Source organism: Astyanax mexicanus, chromosome 21, assembly GCF_023375975.1.
Source record: "Astyanax mexicanus isolate ESR-SI-001 chromosome 21, AstMex3_surface, whole genome shotgun sequence".
Classification (NCBI taxonomy): Eukaryota; Metazoa; Chordata; class Actinopteri; order Characiformes; family Acestrorhamphidae; genus Astyanax; species Astyanax mexicanus.
Window position 1 is genome coordinate 11,420,450 of NC_064428.1, and position 16,049 is coordinate 11,436,498.

General features: G+C 38.3%; 1 protein-coding gene across 1 annotated transcript in view; it reads left to right on the forward strand.

Annotated features, from left to right (window-relative positions):
- LOC125785907 (receptor tyrosine-protein kinase erbB-4-like) overlaps positions 1-16,049 on the forward strand; it is a 253,364-nt gene that overhangs the window by 166,658 nt on the left and 70,657 nt on the right. Inside the window, exons 4-9 of the mRNA XM_049470118.1 lie at positions 5,388-5,522; positions 8,885-8,950; positions 11,223-11,341; positions 13,099-13,240; positions 14,993-15,106; positions 15,910-16,036. Of these exons, the coding sequence (XP_049326075.1) occupies positions 5,388-5,522; positions 8,885-8,950; positions 11,223-11,341; positions 13,099-13,240; positions 14,993-15,106; positions 15,910-16,036 (703 nt within the window). The remainder of the gene's footprint in view (positions 1-5,387; positions 5,523-8,884; positions 8,951-11,222; positions 11,342-13,098; positions 13,241-14,992; positions 15,107-15,909; positions 16,037-16,049) is intronic.

Here is a 16,049-nt window from a genome sequence, read left to right on the forward strand (position 1 = left end):
ATTGTCAGAGAGCTGTAGTTGTGGGGAATTCTGGGAATTAACAGAAGAGTATTCACTGCACGTTCAGTCCTGCTGCATAATTAAACCATATACATGAAGCTTCTGAATGAGACCTTTCCTGTAACCTTTATTTAACCACAGTAAATTACATTAAAACCATGTTTAGAAGCTCTTTTAGCTGAGAAACATGATAACAGCTCCACACCATGCTGTCCAACTGAGACTTAGCTTAGCTTTGGCTTTAAACCAACAGTCCAGTCCAGTTTAAACCTAAATCATGAATTAATTCCTAATTAACTTAATTACTATACCATTTATATTTTTATATATATATATTTTTTTTTTCTGGCAAATTTTAATCCCACAGTTTTAAGGATGTTGCTATCGGTCTAACTCTTTGAAAAAATGGTTTGGTCTGATTGTGTAATTAAGAATTTGGAAAATAAAATAAGTAATAATGATTTATTCACTATTTCTTTAGCTTTATTTATTAAAGATGTTTTTACTACAACCCAAAAATATGAATTTGAACATTATTTGATTACAGACAGTATAAACCCAATATATTTCATATTTTATCTGCTTAATTACGTCATTTATTAATATACTGTACATCCATTTCTACATTCTGAACAAATTTGGGACAGTGAAGTATTTGCTACTTTATAATGTTACCATTCCTTCTCACAACACTTCTAAAGTGTAAAGTTGTAAAAAGTTGAAAAAAAATGGTTTGGTCTGATTGTGTAATTAAGAATTTAAAGGAACTATCTGTCAACACCACACCAACCACCTCAAATACCATAGCAACCTCCTTCTAATGCTATACCACCACCACTATCTATAAACCAATTAATGATTAATATACAATTAATAAAATAGTAATTAATATACTAGCAACATATAAAAACCATTTATAAAAACATAGAATCCACCAAGCAAAACACTTTAGGAACCACATGAAATACCATAGCAACCTCCTTCTAACACTGTACTAGCACCATCTAGCAACCACTTAACAAAACCGTAGAATCCACCAAGCAAAACACTGTAGCAACCACCTCAAATACCATAGCAACCTCCTTCTAATGCTATACTACCACTATCTATCAATAATTTAACAAAACCATGCAATCCACTAAGCAAAACACTATATCAACCACCTGAAACACTGTACCATAGCAGCCTCCTTCTGATGCTATACTAGCACCATCCAGTAACCACTTAACAAAACCATAAAATCCACCAAGCAAAACACTATAGCAACCACCTAAAACACTGTACCATAGCAACCTCCTCCTTACACTATACTAGAACCATCTAGCAATCACTTAACAAAACCATTGAATCCACTGAGAAAAACACTATAGCAACCACCTGGAATACCATGGCAACCTCCTCCTTACACTGTAGTAGCCCCAATCTATCAACCACTTAACAAAACCATAGAATCCACCAAGCAAAACACTATAGCAACCACCTGAAATACAATAGCAAACTCCTTACAACAATATACAAGCAACATCTATCAACCACTAGACAAAGCCATAGAATCCACCAAGAAAAACACTATAGCAACCACCTCAAATACTAGCACCATCGAGCAACCACTTAACAAAATCATAAAGGACACCAATAATCTACTATAGAAAGCACCTAAAATACTTTACCATAGCAACCTCCTTCTAACACTGTACTAGCAACATCTGTCAACCACTTAACAAAACTATAAAATCCACCACTATATCAACCACCTGAAATACCATGGAAACCTTCTTCTAATGCTATACCATCACCATCTAGCAACCACTTAACAAAACCATAGAATCCAATAAAGCGAAACACTATAGCAACCACCTGAAATACTTTACCATAGCAACCTCCAACACCATATTAGTCACATCTAGAAACTGCTTAACAAAACCACAGGGTCTACCACTATACCAACCACCTGAAATCCCATAGCAACCTCCTCCTTACAGTATACCCATAGCAACCTCCTCCTTACAGTATACCACCACCATCTAGCAGTACATTTCTGAACAAAATCAAAACGGTAATGTGTTAAACTCTTCTGCCACCACTAGGTGACAGTATTATGGCCCTTGTAGAGCCCTTGTGTTAAAAATTTAGTGCTGTGGGCTGGACAACCCAAAATGTGATGTCCACACATGTGGACGTCAGGTCAAAGGAGTAACTTTTAGGAACTTTTAGGGGTTCTTTAAATAGCAACTTTTCAGGAACCACTTAAGGTGCTTTGAGGAACCTTTTGAAGAACCCCTTATCCCCCTTAACCCCTTCCTCATCCTTTTACTAGTTTGGGCCAGCATCAGTAGAATCAGTTTTGATCATTTTATTGAGGGTATTTACAGGGAAACAGTGAAGGAACACTTGAAACCTTGAAAGCTTTTACTTTTTCAAACTTTATTAATAAAATAAACAGTGTTTTGGATGGAATAGATGGAAGTTCTTGAGAGCACTTACTCAAGTTGCCTTCCTCATGAATACATGCTGTGATGTCTGGAATTGGGGGGAAATAAATAATCCAGTACATCAAGGCCATGAGGGATTGATCAAACAAAGATGGCAGACGGGTGAAATATTAATCCAGCATCCACATAAACGTGTGATCTCCAACATCAAAGATCAGTGAAAACTCTTGCAGAGCGTCGTAGAGAAATTTCAGAAAGTGTTTTTATATCTCCGAGCTGTAAAACTAAAGCAAATGTTTGGAAAAATCAGATGTTTGAAAGCTTTAACTAATGCTCAAATAATCTTTACAGTATGACAGGATGTTATTTCAGTGAAACCAGAAATAGCATTCACCTGAAAAACCACAGCAACTACCTAACAATACTAGTATCCATCTAGCAACATCACAGCAACCACCTGGAGCACCATAGCAACCTGGCAAACACCTAACAATACTATAGAGCACCCATGTTTCCATTATTTAGATATACCATAGGAACCACTTATCCTACCCCAACAACCACCTAGCAACGCTATTTTACTCATGTTGCCACCATATCCCAATACCATAGGAACCACTTTGAATACCACAACAACCACATAGCAACATTACTTTACCCATGTAGCCACCATATTCCTATACCATAAGAACTACCAGGGGTACCACAACAACCACCTAGCAATGTTATTTTACCCATGTAGCCACCATATCCCTATACCATAAGAACTACCAGGGGTACCACAACAACCACCTAGCAATGTTATTTTACCCATGTAGCCATCATATCCCCTATACCATAGGAACCATCTGGAATACCATATCAACCATCTAGGAAAACTATTATACCCAGGTATGCCCTGGAATGCCGCATCAACCACTTAGCAACACTATAGTACTCATGTATCTACCTGGGATATCACAGCAGCCACCTAGCAACACTATAAGATTCATACAGTACATCTACCATTTAGCTATACCATAGGAACCACTGGAAATGACACATCAATAGACACACCATAGAAACAACTATACCACAACAACCACCTAGCAATGCTATTTTACCTATGTAGCCACCATACCACTATCCCATAGGAACCACCAGGAATACCACAACAACCACCTAGCAACACTGTAGTACGTAAGTGGCCACCATTTAGCTACTCTTTAGGAACCATCTGGAATAACACAGCAACCACCTAGATATATTATACAAACCAATGTCACCACCATTTAGCTATTCCATAGTAACCACCATAGTTACCACATCAACCACCTAGGAAAACTATTATAACCAAGTAGGCATAATTTAGCTACCACATAGGAAACACCTGGAATACCACAACAGCCACCTAGCACAACTATAGTCTGTAATTATAGAACTACAAAGTGTCCTATATGATCAGTAGATGTGGTAAGATGGACAAGGGGTGTTGAATCAAGGAAGTGGTCATAATGTTATGCTTGATCAGTGAATATTAAATATTAAAAAGGGTTAATATTGTGAAACTGTTCTAAAATAAAGGCAATTTCCACTATTTTTATTACTATTAATGTTTGTATGAGGTGAAATAAGGAGCTGCTGCCCTCTGAATGACTTATTAATACTTATTTCTCTCAGTTTCTTTGATCCTGAAGCTCATCGCTGCTCGTCTGCTTTAAACAGCGTCTGTTTTTAGCGTGTCTAATGCTTTTCTTTAAATCACACCAAATTACTTTTTTTTAAAAGTAATTTTATTGACTGTGTATTAAAAAAGTCAAACGCATATTAATGCAGAACACTCAATATAACCTTCAGTTCACTCCATGAACTCGAGCTCCATCATTGCTCCATCATATCCACCCTATTTTTATAATAATAATAATAATAATAATAATAATAATAATAATAATAATAATGATGATGATGAAATATAGTGTAGAGTGCAGGACACACCCCAGTGCTGGTTACAGTTTAAAACTGATTGTTAAGTAGTTAAACAAGCTTAAAGTAGAATTTACTTCACAGTTTTGATATATATGTTTCTTTAGATTCATAATAAATAATTTCTTTGTTGTTAAAAACAGATATTTTTACCCATGGCCCTGTAGCTAAGATCTCTTTTGGTAAGGCTGGGTGTGGTAGTAGCTTTCCAAATTAATCATAGTTAATCCATGGGGGGAGTTATTAAATCTCCTGTGTTCTTTTGGGACCTCCTGGATGAGTTGTCCATGCCCTTTTGGAGTATTTTTTTTAGCCCAGTTACTCCTTGGAAGGCTGGGTGCCATAAGAAGTGAAATTAAACAATGTGGTTAATCACAATTAATTCATGGTGGGGGGTTATTTTCTCACATAGGTCCAGGTTTATTACAATCCCTGCTTCCAACAATTTTACGTTTCTTTTATTTTGTTACTTAAAATTTTAAGATTTGAAGCTTTCAGTTCTTAAAATTGCTGTTGTAAGAAGAAACCTTTCAAATTTGAGAGACTTTGAGCTGTTATTGCAATATTGTTCTAAGAGAAATATTTAATTTTTATGGTTGCAAACACTTTTGATCATAACTATAAATAACATTTACCATAGAAATCATCTAGAAATGTGATTAAAATAATACATCTATCTAAATAAATCTTTAAACTAAGATTGAAGGTCTTGTACTGTGTTGAGTGAACTAGAGTAAAGTACAGCCTCCAGACAGTGGGGTTAGTTTTAACTAATTCATTTTATTGTAAAGAGGAATTGGAGTCTGGAAGGAAATGGGTGGAGCTATTCCTCACACTGCAACCAATCAGCAGAAGCACTAGTCCTGTGATGGCTTTAAATATGAAAGAGATTTCTGTGTCCAGAGGACTGTTATGACGCATTTGTTATCTGCTAGTAATAAAATACAGTATACAGAACTAATGCTGTACTATTGTTTTATCTTCCTGTATCAGAAATTCTGAATGGTGGGGTTTACGTGGATCAGAATAAGTTCCTGTGTCATGCGGACACCATCCACTGGCAGGACATCGTATATAACCCTCGAGCTGAACTGCTGGTGGTCCCGTCCAACAACAGCGGAAACTCATGTGAGTATCTTTCCAAGCTGTCACATCTATGAATCTATGCTTTTCCTTGTGTATGCATACAGGTACAACTTAAAGAATAGCATTTATTTATTTTATTGTTGATGATTATGGCTTACAGCCATTGAAAACCCAAAAATCCGTGTCTCAGAAAATTAGAATATTATATAAAACCAATTGGTACTTTTGACAGTGTGGGCAGTGTGCCAAGTCCTGCTGAAAAAAGAAATCTGCATCTACATACATTATAATATATGTTCTTTTGGGACCTCCTGGATGAGTTGTCCGTGCCCTTTTGAAGTCATTTCTATAGGCTAATGTGGTTAATTTCAATTTTACTTTGCTTTTGTTGCTAAAAAGTATTAATTTTCCAAACCTCTAGATGTTCAGCCTGAAGTGTGTGTAGATGTCCAGGAGGAGTGGTAGTTGTTTGAGTGTGTGTTTCACCTGGGTTCTTTTGTGACCTCCTGGATGAGTTGCCCATGCCCTTTTATAGTAAATGTTAGCCCAGTTACACCTGGAAAGGCTGGGTGTGGTAAGTCGTGAAATTGAACTGAGCTTTCCAAAAAATGTGGTTAATCACAGTTAATTAATAGGGGGAAGATTATTGTCTCACATTAGTGTAGGTTTATAACTTTCTGAGTTTATAAAAATTTTACTTTCTTTTGTTGCTCAAAAATGTCTACAGTCGTAGTTGTAGAGCGTCGCTAGTTGACATTCACCTCTAGAGGTTTAGCCTGAAGTGTATGTAAAGTGTGTGTGTGTATCTTCTGTGTTCTTTCGGGACCTCCTGGATGAGTTGTTCATGCTCTTTTGGAGTAATTTCTATAGGTCGGTTAGTCTCGGGAAGGCTGGATATCGTAAGTAGTGAAATTTAACTTAGCTTTCCAAAAAAATTGGTTAGTTACAATTTTACTTTTCTTTTGTTGCTAAAAATGTTAATTTTGAAGCTTCCGGTGGTAGCTGTAGAGCGTCGCTAGTTGACGTTCACCTCCAAACCTCTAGAGGCTCATTCTGAAGTGTGTGTAGATGTGCAGGAGGGGTGGTAGTTGTTTGAGTGTGTGTGTGTGCCTCATTCTGAAGTGTGTGTAGAGTGTGTGTGTATCTTCTGTGTTCTTTTGGGACCTCCTAGATGAGTTGTCCATGCCCTTTTGGAGTCATTTTGGTTGGCAGGTTACTGGGTGTGGTAGTAGCTTTACAAAAAATCACAGTTAATTCATGGGGGGGGCAATATTTTTTTTCCATATAGGGCTAGGTTAGTTAGTTTAGTCTCCTTAGTTATTTTGGGACCTCTTGGATGAGTTGTCCATGCCCTTTTGGAATAATTTCTATAGGCTGGTTAGTCTCGGGAAGGCTGGATATCATAATTAGTGAAATTGAACTCAGCTTTCCAAAAAATGTGGTTAATTACAATTTTACTTTTCTTTTGTTGCTAAAAATGTTAATTTGCTTCCGGTGGTAGCTGTAGAGCGTCGCTAGTTGACGTTCACCTCCAAACCTCTAGAGGCTCATTCTGAAGTGTGTGTAGATGTGCAGGAGGGGTGGTAGTTGTTTGAGTGTGTGTGTCTCCTTGACTAAAACCGAGTCTGTCAGAAAATAATTACTCTTCATTAAAGGAGTTTAAGTGCTGAGGGGTTACTCTCTGTCGCAGCAGCACAAGTGCTTCATAATTACTCGACACTCAATTAGACACAAATGGCAGCAGGATGGAGGAGAGAGAGGGCGGGATGACGGTGGTGTGAAGATGGTGTCAGGTCCTACTTTACATCAACTGGAAGCGTTCATCATCATGTGCCGGCATCACTTCCACAAATCTTACTGTTTATTAAAGGAGAAAATGTTAGTTGCATAATGTAATTAAAGTAAAAGTGATTTATAATGTATATAAAACATTTAGAGTAAATTATCCTCTTCATAATCTGTATGTAATATGTGAGTTTGGATGTGTTATATGTTATATACCGATCAAGCATTGCATTACAGCCTTATTTCTACACCCTACACCACACTGAGTATAGGAGCATGTAGATCAGATGCAGCAGTGCTGCTGGAGTTTTTAAACGCTGTGTTTAATCTCTCACTGTCCTACACTCTATTACACACTCCTACCTACAGCTGAAACATCTTGCAGATAAAGTAAAGTCAGAGACAGAAACTCTGAATCTGTTGCTGCACAGTTTAGAGTCTTCACCTGTCTGTCTGTCTGTCTGTCTGTCGGCCTATCTCTCTGTCTGTCTGTCTGTATCTATCTATCTATCTATCTATCTATCTATCTATCTATCTATCTATCTATCTATCTATCTATCTATCTATTTGTCTGTCTGTCCGCTATCTGTCTGTCTGTCTGTTTTTCTGTCTGTCTATCTAACTCCTTCTATCAGTCTTTCTGTTTGTCTGCCTTTTTTGTCTGTCTGTCTGTCTATCTAACTTATTTTATCAGTCTGTCTGTCTGTCTGCCCTTCTGTCTGTCTGTCTATCTAACTCCTTCAATCAGTCTGTCTGTCTGCCTTTCTGTCTGTCTGTCTGTCTCCTTCTAATAGTCTGTCTGTCTGTCTGCCTTTGTGTCTGTCTGTCTATCTAACTCCTTCTATTAGTCTGTCTGTCTGTCTGTCTCTCTGTCTATCTAACTCCTATCAGTCTGTCTGTCTGTCTGCCTTTCTGTCTGTCTGTCTATCTATTTATTTTATCAGTCTGTCTGTCTTTCTGTCTGTCTATCTAACTCCTTCTATCAGTCTGTCTGTCTGTCTGCCTTTCTGTCTGTCTATCTAACTCCTTCTATCAGTCTGTCTGTCCCTCTGTCTGCCTTTCTGTCTGTCTGTCTATCTAACTCCTTCTATCAGTCTGCCTGTCTGTCTGCCTTTCTGTCTGTCTGTCTATCTAACTCCTTCTATTAGTCTGTCTGTCTGTCTGCCTTTCTTTCCGTCTGTCTATCTAACTCCTTCTATCAGTCTGTCTGTCTGTCTGCCTTTCTGTCTGCCGGTCTATCTAACTTCTTCTATTAGTCTGTCTGTCTGCCTTTCTGCTTGTCTGTCTGTCTAGCTCCTACTATCTTCTTCTTGTCTGTGTAACTCTTTCTATTAGTCTGTCTATCTGTCTGTCTGCCTTTCTGACTGTCTGTCTGTCTATCTAACTCTTTCTATTTGTCTGTCTGTCTGTCTAACTATATGTCTGTCATTACATTTCTCACTTACAGTTGACTGGGGCAGCTCTAGCAGTGCAAGGCATTCAATGGCAATGCCGCTTTTAAAGACACAAATCTCCTTATCTGTCTCTCTGTTTATGTGTCTGTCTTTCTGTCTGTCTCACTTTATATAAGTATATATCAGTAAGCGTTTAACACTGAGGATGATGGATCTGTTCCACAGGTCGGAGATGTCACCGGTCCTGTAACGGACGCTGTTGGGGTCACCAAGAGGATCAGTGCCAAAGCTGTGAGTCTCTAAACCGCCATCATATACAATATAAACCTGATTTATATTACTGTCACTGCTGAGTTATTAAATTACATTGATATGCCAAAGATACAGCTTTGGAATTGGACCACAATGGTGGTAATCTGGATTTCTAGGAATATATATGGGAATATACAGTACCAGTTAAAACTATTGGACACCCCTTCTCATTCAGTGTTTTTCTTTATTTCTTTATTTAATTTATTTTCTACATTGTAGATTAATATTAGATACATTAAAATAATTAATGTACACATATGGAGTTATGTTTTAGTCCTCCACATTAATCTCCTGATCTAAACCTGATGAACTGAGATGGTGATTTAATTGGGATGAGCTGGAGCTTCACAGCAAAGTGAAGGAAAAGCAGCAACTATTGTTCAGCACCTCCAGGAACTCCTTCCTTCAAGACGCTGAGAAAACTATCCCAGGTGACTCTCCCTCATGAAGATACTGAGATTAAAATCTCACCAAGAGTCTGCACATCTGTCCTCAAAGATAAAGAAGAATCTAAAGTTTTAAACATATTCTGTTTTATTCTGTTTAACACTTTTTATTTGCAGAATAATTGGTGTGTCCAAACTTTTGACTGGTACTGTATTATTCCTTATATTTCAGAGATGTAGAACTATAATATATTACTTAAAATCACCAAAACCTGATTAAAGTTTGTGTATTTTGTTCCCTGTTATAAACTAAACTATTGTTGAGAGATTATTTCTCTGGTTTGTGGGCGTTAGCCTACAGAAAAGACACATTGAAGATGTTGGTGAAAACACTCGGCAGCTGTTGAGCAAACGAGTGAAAGGTCTTCCCTCTCTCTTTATCTCCCTCTTCATCTCCCACGTGCTGGTCGGGGGGAAACTGACCCCCGGCTTCAGAGCCCTTGCTCCATCAGCGCCCCGCTGCTGTGGGGGCGATAATTACAGCGGGACTCTGAGAGGCAGATAGAGGGCTGAGGGTTCGAGCTGTTGACACGCAGCACTTAAACAGTTAAAGTAATTACAGGCTGCAGCCGTGTGTTCTGGAGAACAGAGGAATTTAAGTGTTCTGGTCTTGGCATTGTTGTTCTTGTTCTATGATGGACGGTGTAGGAGTTGAACTTGGCCTCGGCCACAATCTATAGAGGACACTTTTGATAGATGCTGTCAGCATTGGCGTAGGAACCGGGGGGGATGGGTGGGACATGTCCCACCCAATATTAGAAACAGGTGGATTTGTCCCCCCCAAAAATGATATCGTTTCGCTCAGATCAGCTGTACTATTAATGAGGAGACAGACCGGACCAATCACGGAGCCAGTTCATGTATTAATTCCCGCCTCTCAGTAGAAACAGCCAATCAGCTTGCTGGTTTTGCGACGCGGGGAGGAGAGGCAGTGTGCTGGTGGTGGAAGCCCCGCCCCCTCGCTGTGAGATTTAGCAGCGGGATCGGGACGCAGCAGCTTCAGCTGATTTTAAAACAGATCTGGATATACGGAGATTTTACTAAAATACACGTCTCTGAATCAGCACACAGTTTAAACCCACTGTGATTAATAAACTGCAGCTGTGTTAGTGAGTTAGCTTAACTTAACCTGATCAGCTAATTACTATTTCATTTTGTCAAACTGTGTTTTTTAATTTAGGATTACAGGACTTACTGTGGGCTATAATGAACGAAAATTCATTTAGTTAACTAGTTAGATAGAAGCCAGATGTAGTGGATAGTCAGAATTTAGTACAGTACTTTATGTTTTAGTTTAAAGCAGTTTCTTAACCCTGATCACTGCCCCAAAATAGTGTTTTCCACCTGATCCAGCTGATCAGCTAATAAACAGTCATTTACTGAGTTTACCTGTTAAAATCTCTTAGCCCCCTATGGAGCCTAAATTAATCATTATGTATATCCAGCAGTGTATTAAACACATCATACCACCACTTACTTTATTAAATGCCTTTAAAGCAGAGGAAGCTCTAGAATATGTAGAACAGTGTTAATATGCAGTATAACATGTAAGAACAGGGTTGAGAAACACTGCTGTAACGTGACTTCTGTTCAGTTGTATTTCACAGTGACCACATGTCTATGAAACGTAAAGTTACATTCTTTTACATAATAGGACACCATCTTAAGAAGAGCTCTCAGTAGAAACAAATAAGCGCAGGAGAAAACGTAAATATATGACAGAATTGACATGCCAATACATCGTCATTACTACAGTCCTACATTTGCTTTTGTCACAACTTAATTTAAGTGTGTGTGTGTTTCAGTAACGAAGATGGTGTGTGCTGAGCAGTGTGACGGGCGCTGTTTCGGCCCGTACGTCAGTGACTGCTGCCACAGGGAGTGTGCCGGGGGATGCTCCGGACCCAAAGACACCGACTGCTTTGTAGGTCATCACTTTTATATTATTTTATAACTTTTATTGTGCTGATGCTAAATTTTAGTTTTAGTTTAGTTTAGTTTTTAAAGTATTTGCTAATGCTAATACAGCTCCAGCCTTAGTGCTGGAGAAACTTTACTGAAAACTCACCTTTATAATGCTGTACTTTAGAGAAAATGGCTTTACTGCTCCTTAATACCTGACTGGTAGAATTCATACATAACTTGCACTGGATTATAAGGCGCACTGTCGATTTTTGTGCAAATTAAAGGATTTTAAGTGCACCTTATAATGCGAAAAATACGATCGTTCACTGGACCACTCGGATTTGCATTGATTGCAACTGACATCCCATAGTTTTAGTTTATAGTTTTATAGTCATACAGTAGTATAGGTTCTCTATCTCCATCTCCTTCTAAGCCGTTATTTCCCACAAGAATTCCAGGAAAGCTCAATATCTCAGTTCATACGAATAATGCAAAAGTAATGAGTCAGTTCTCATTCAGAACGGCTGTGTGTATATATATTTATAAATATATGTGTAGCAGCTTCTTGGGAACTTCAGTGCTGTTAGACTCATGCACGACAGCTCCTGCAGATGCTTGTTTTAATTTTGTATGTGTTTCGATGTTAAATATATTTACGTTAGAATACAAATATGCTTATATAAAAATATATATTTTAATATACTGTACTACAATTTTTAACTTGTTACAAATTTACTTAATTTTTTTTTTGGACATTTAAATGCGTTAATTAACACTATATCCTATAATTGACTTCATACTACTATATGTATATTTTACTAAGCTGTTATTTCCCACAAGAGTTCCAGAAAAGCTCAATCTCAATCTCAGTTCATACGAATAATACAAAAGTAATGAGTCAGTTCTCATTCAGAACGGCTGTCTATATAGTAATAGATTTATATATTTATATATATATTTATATATATAGCAGCTTCTTGGGAACGTCAGTGCCGTTAAACTCATGCACGGTAATGAGCAGCATCCCAAACGGCCCCTATTCCATTTATTATGTTAAATATATTTACATTAGAATACAAATATGCTTCTTGTTCCTGTTCTTTGTAAGCAGCACACTTCTAGTATAGTTACTTTGTTGGGTATAAAACTATTTTATACGAATAATACAAAAGGCAGTTCTTATTCAAAACGGCTGTATATATAGTTATATATTTATATATTTATGTATATTTATATATATGTGTAGCAGCTTCTTGGAAACTTCAGTGCTGTTGGACTCATGCACGGCAGCTCCTGCAGATGTATGTTTTAATTTTTCATGCGTGTGGATAATGAGCAGCGTCCCAAACGGCCCCTATTCCATTTATTATCATGGGTTCTCTGTTATTGACCACAGTTCGAGCTCTTCCAGCAGTTCCAGCTCTTCCAGTGAATCTGTTTGTTAATTTCAGAGCCTGAACTTCCAATATCTTCAGTTATTGCTGCTTTCAACAGTTGATAATGTGCAGCATCTGCCAAGAGTTTTTAATTAGAGTAACATTTCGCCCCCTGGCATGACGACTTGGATCAATGGCTGCGATTGTGTTGCCGCTGCCGGGAGCGGCGTTGAACTCAACCTTATGCTTGCTCTCGCTCCGACAGAAAGTTTTAATTATAACTCACAAATGTGACTAATGACTTGGCGTCCGCCTTTGACGAACTGCAGAATTCAGGCCAGAGGAAACTGACTCACTTGGTCTCGCTTTGTTTTATTTGTTATTTATTTATTATTTTCAGGCTTGCACCAACTTCAACGACAGCGGCGCTTGTGTTACTCAGTGTCCTCAACCTTTCGTCTACAACCCGACCACCTTCCAGCTGGAGCACAACCCTAAAGCCAAGTACACCTACGGAGCTTTCTGCGTCAAGAAGTGCCCACGTGAGTATCTCTAGAAAACATGAGAACATGAGAACATGCCTATATTTACAGGGGTTGAACAATGAAACTGAAACAGGTTTCATGGCTAAATTGGAGCAGCCTGGTGGTCAATCTTCATTAATTGCACATTATTGCACCAGCAAGAGCAGTAAGAGTGTGAAGGTTCAGTTAGCAGGGTAAGAGCACAGTTCTGCTCAAAATATTGCAATGCACACAACATTATGTTATGGGTGACATACCAGAGTTCAAAAGAGGACAAATGGTTGGTGCACGTCTTGCTGGCGCCTCTTTGACCAAGACAGCAAGTCTTTGTGATGCATCAAGAGCCACGGTATCCAGGGTAATGTCAGCATACCACCAAGAAGGACCAACCACATCCAACAGGATTAACTGTGGACGCTGTAAGAGGAAGCTGTCTGAAAGGGATGTTCGGGTGCTAACCCGGATTGTATCCAAAAAACATAAAACCACGGCTGATCAAATCACTGCAGAACTCAATGTACACCTCAACTCTCCTGTTTCCACCAGAACTGTCCGTCACCACAATAAATTATTGTGCTCTAAAACCAGGTGATTCAGTTTAATTGTCCAACTCCTGTATGTGAGGTCTATGTGGGGTCTTTATGGGTAGCCCAATTGGGCATCAGAAAGTTATGTCCATGAGTTCCATGTTGGCCCACATATGGATGGTAGTGGTGGGATTATGAGGGGTTAAAGATTGGGCCATCTCAGGGGGGAACATTGTACATACAGCCTATTTATAAACACAGTGGATCAACACCAGCAGATGACAGACATGTCTTTCCAAACCATCACTGATTGGTGGAAACTTCACACTGTACCTCGAGCAGCTTGGACTGTGTGTCTCTCCACTCTTCCTTCAGACTTTGATCCCTTGATTTTCTTTAAATGAAATGTAAAATTTACTGATTATCAGTGATGGTTTGGAGAGTCATGTCTGTCATCTGCTGGTGTTGATCCACTGTGTTTTATTATCAAGTCTAAAGTCAGTGCAGTTTTGTTTTCCCACAAAATCTTACAGCACTTCATGCTTCTGCATGCTGCTGACAACTTTTATGGAGATACGAATTTCATTTTCCAGCAGGACTTGGCACACTGCCCACACTGCTTACCAAAAGTAACAATTGGTCTTATAATATATATATATATATATATATATATAATATTCAAATTTTCTGAGACACTGATTTTTGGGTTTTCATTGGCTCTAAGACATTAAAGACAATAAAAGAAATAAACGAACCCAATTTTTGGAATACCTAGATAATACACACTTGGTTAAAAACTGTAGCTTATTTTAGTCTCATACTCTTTTCTTCTCTTTTTTCACCACCCTGTTGGACTGCTGTATGCACATGAACTTTTTGTAGTGTGCCCTCTAATGTTACGATTAGGATATGGATATATTTTTTGCTGTGTTTTTGTTATTTCTGTTTGAATTGCAGTATCATTGTTGATGTTAATATTGTGGGAAACTTTGTAATGTGAAAATCGTATAAACAAAGGTATCAAATAATAATAAAAGAATTCAACGCTTAAAATAGATCACTCTGTGTGTAATACATCTATTTTATTTATGAGTTTCACATTTTCAACTGGTGCACTAGTATATATAAAATGTAATAATGACTAAAAACAGCAGACAAGTCATGAAAACTGATAATAGTATACCAAAGATATTGGTATATAATAAAAAAAAATGCTGAAAAGCTCTGTACTTTCTTTTCACAGATAACTTTGTGGTGGACCAGAGCTCCTGTGTTCGAGCCTGCCCCAGCAACAAGATGGAGGTAGAAGAGAACCAGGTCAAAATGTGCATCCCCTGCACTGATATCTGCCCTAAAGGTAAGAATTCAAAAGGTCAACTACTCTCCATTAACTCTCCCCTTTTCTTACTTTATTTTTTTTTTTACCTTTATTTAAACACATGTCCTATGAATCCTGTATTTATAGTGCATAAGCTTGTATAATAGCTTGGGAGTACTTAGTGACATACATAACAGACTACACAGTATGTAAAACAGATCCAAATCAACTTCTGTAGATAATCTAAACCTAATTTAATCCCCATTATGGTAGTGTAAACACATACATTTCTTCAGGACCTGGACGACAAACAAAACTCCTCTCAGTACAACAGAAACGGCAAACAGTTATCGAAATAAACAATTAATCTGACTAATCTAAAACTCAACTGACTATTAAGTGTAAATGCATGTGTTTAAAATCTAATCAGGATCCAATCTAGGTCTTAGCCACCTAAAATAACCAGGTGTGAACGGGACTTTGAGGCCCAATATTTTACTTTACGACTCTGCAGATCCATTAAATTCTTCTACACCCCAATGTTCATTCCCTAGGTTTTATGAGGATAACTCACTTTTTTAATGTTTGCAGTGATGATTTTTTAACTTTAGTAGCTGAACTGGAGTCACAGCTTGCCGTTAGCTGAATGTAAACACAGATCAGAACAGTGGTTTCTCTGTAAGGTGGTCAGCGGGGGTCTAAACCCCGGCGTTCTGCAGTTATCTGAACTTCTGCTGGTTTTGTTTTGCCGGCTGGAGATAGCGGGTAATCTGCGTGAGGTCTGCGTGAGTCGTGTTCACGCCGTGCGTCTGTGTTGTGTCTGGGTTGTGTCTGGGTTTCAGTGTGTGATGGAATAGGAACAGGAAGTTTACAGATGGCTCAGACCGTGGACTCCAGCAACATCCACAAGTTCGTCAACTGCACCAAGATCAACGGCAACCTGATCTTCCTCATCACCGGGATCAAAGGGTGAGGACTTTTT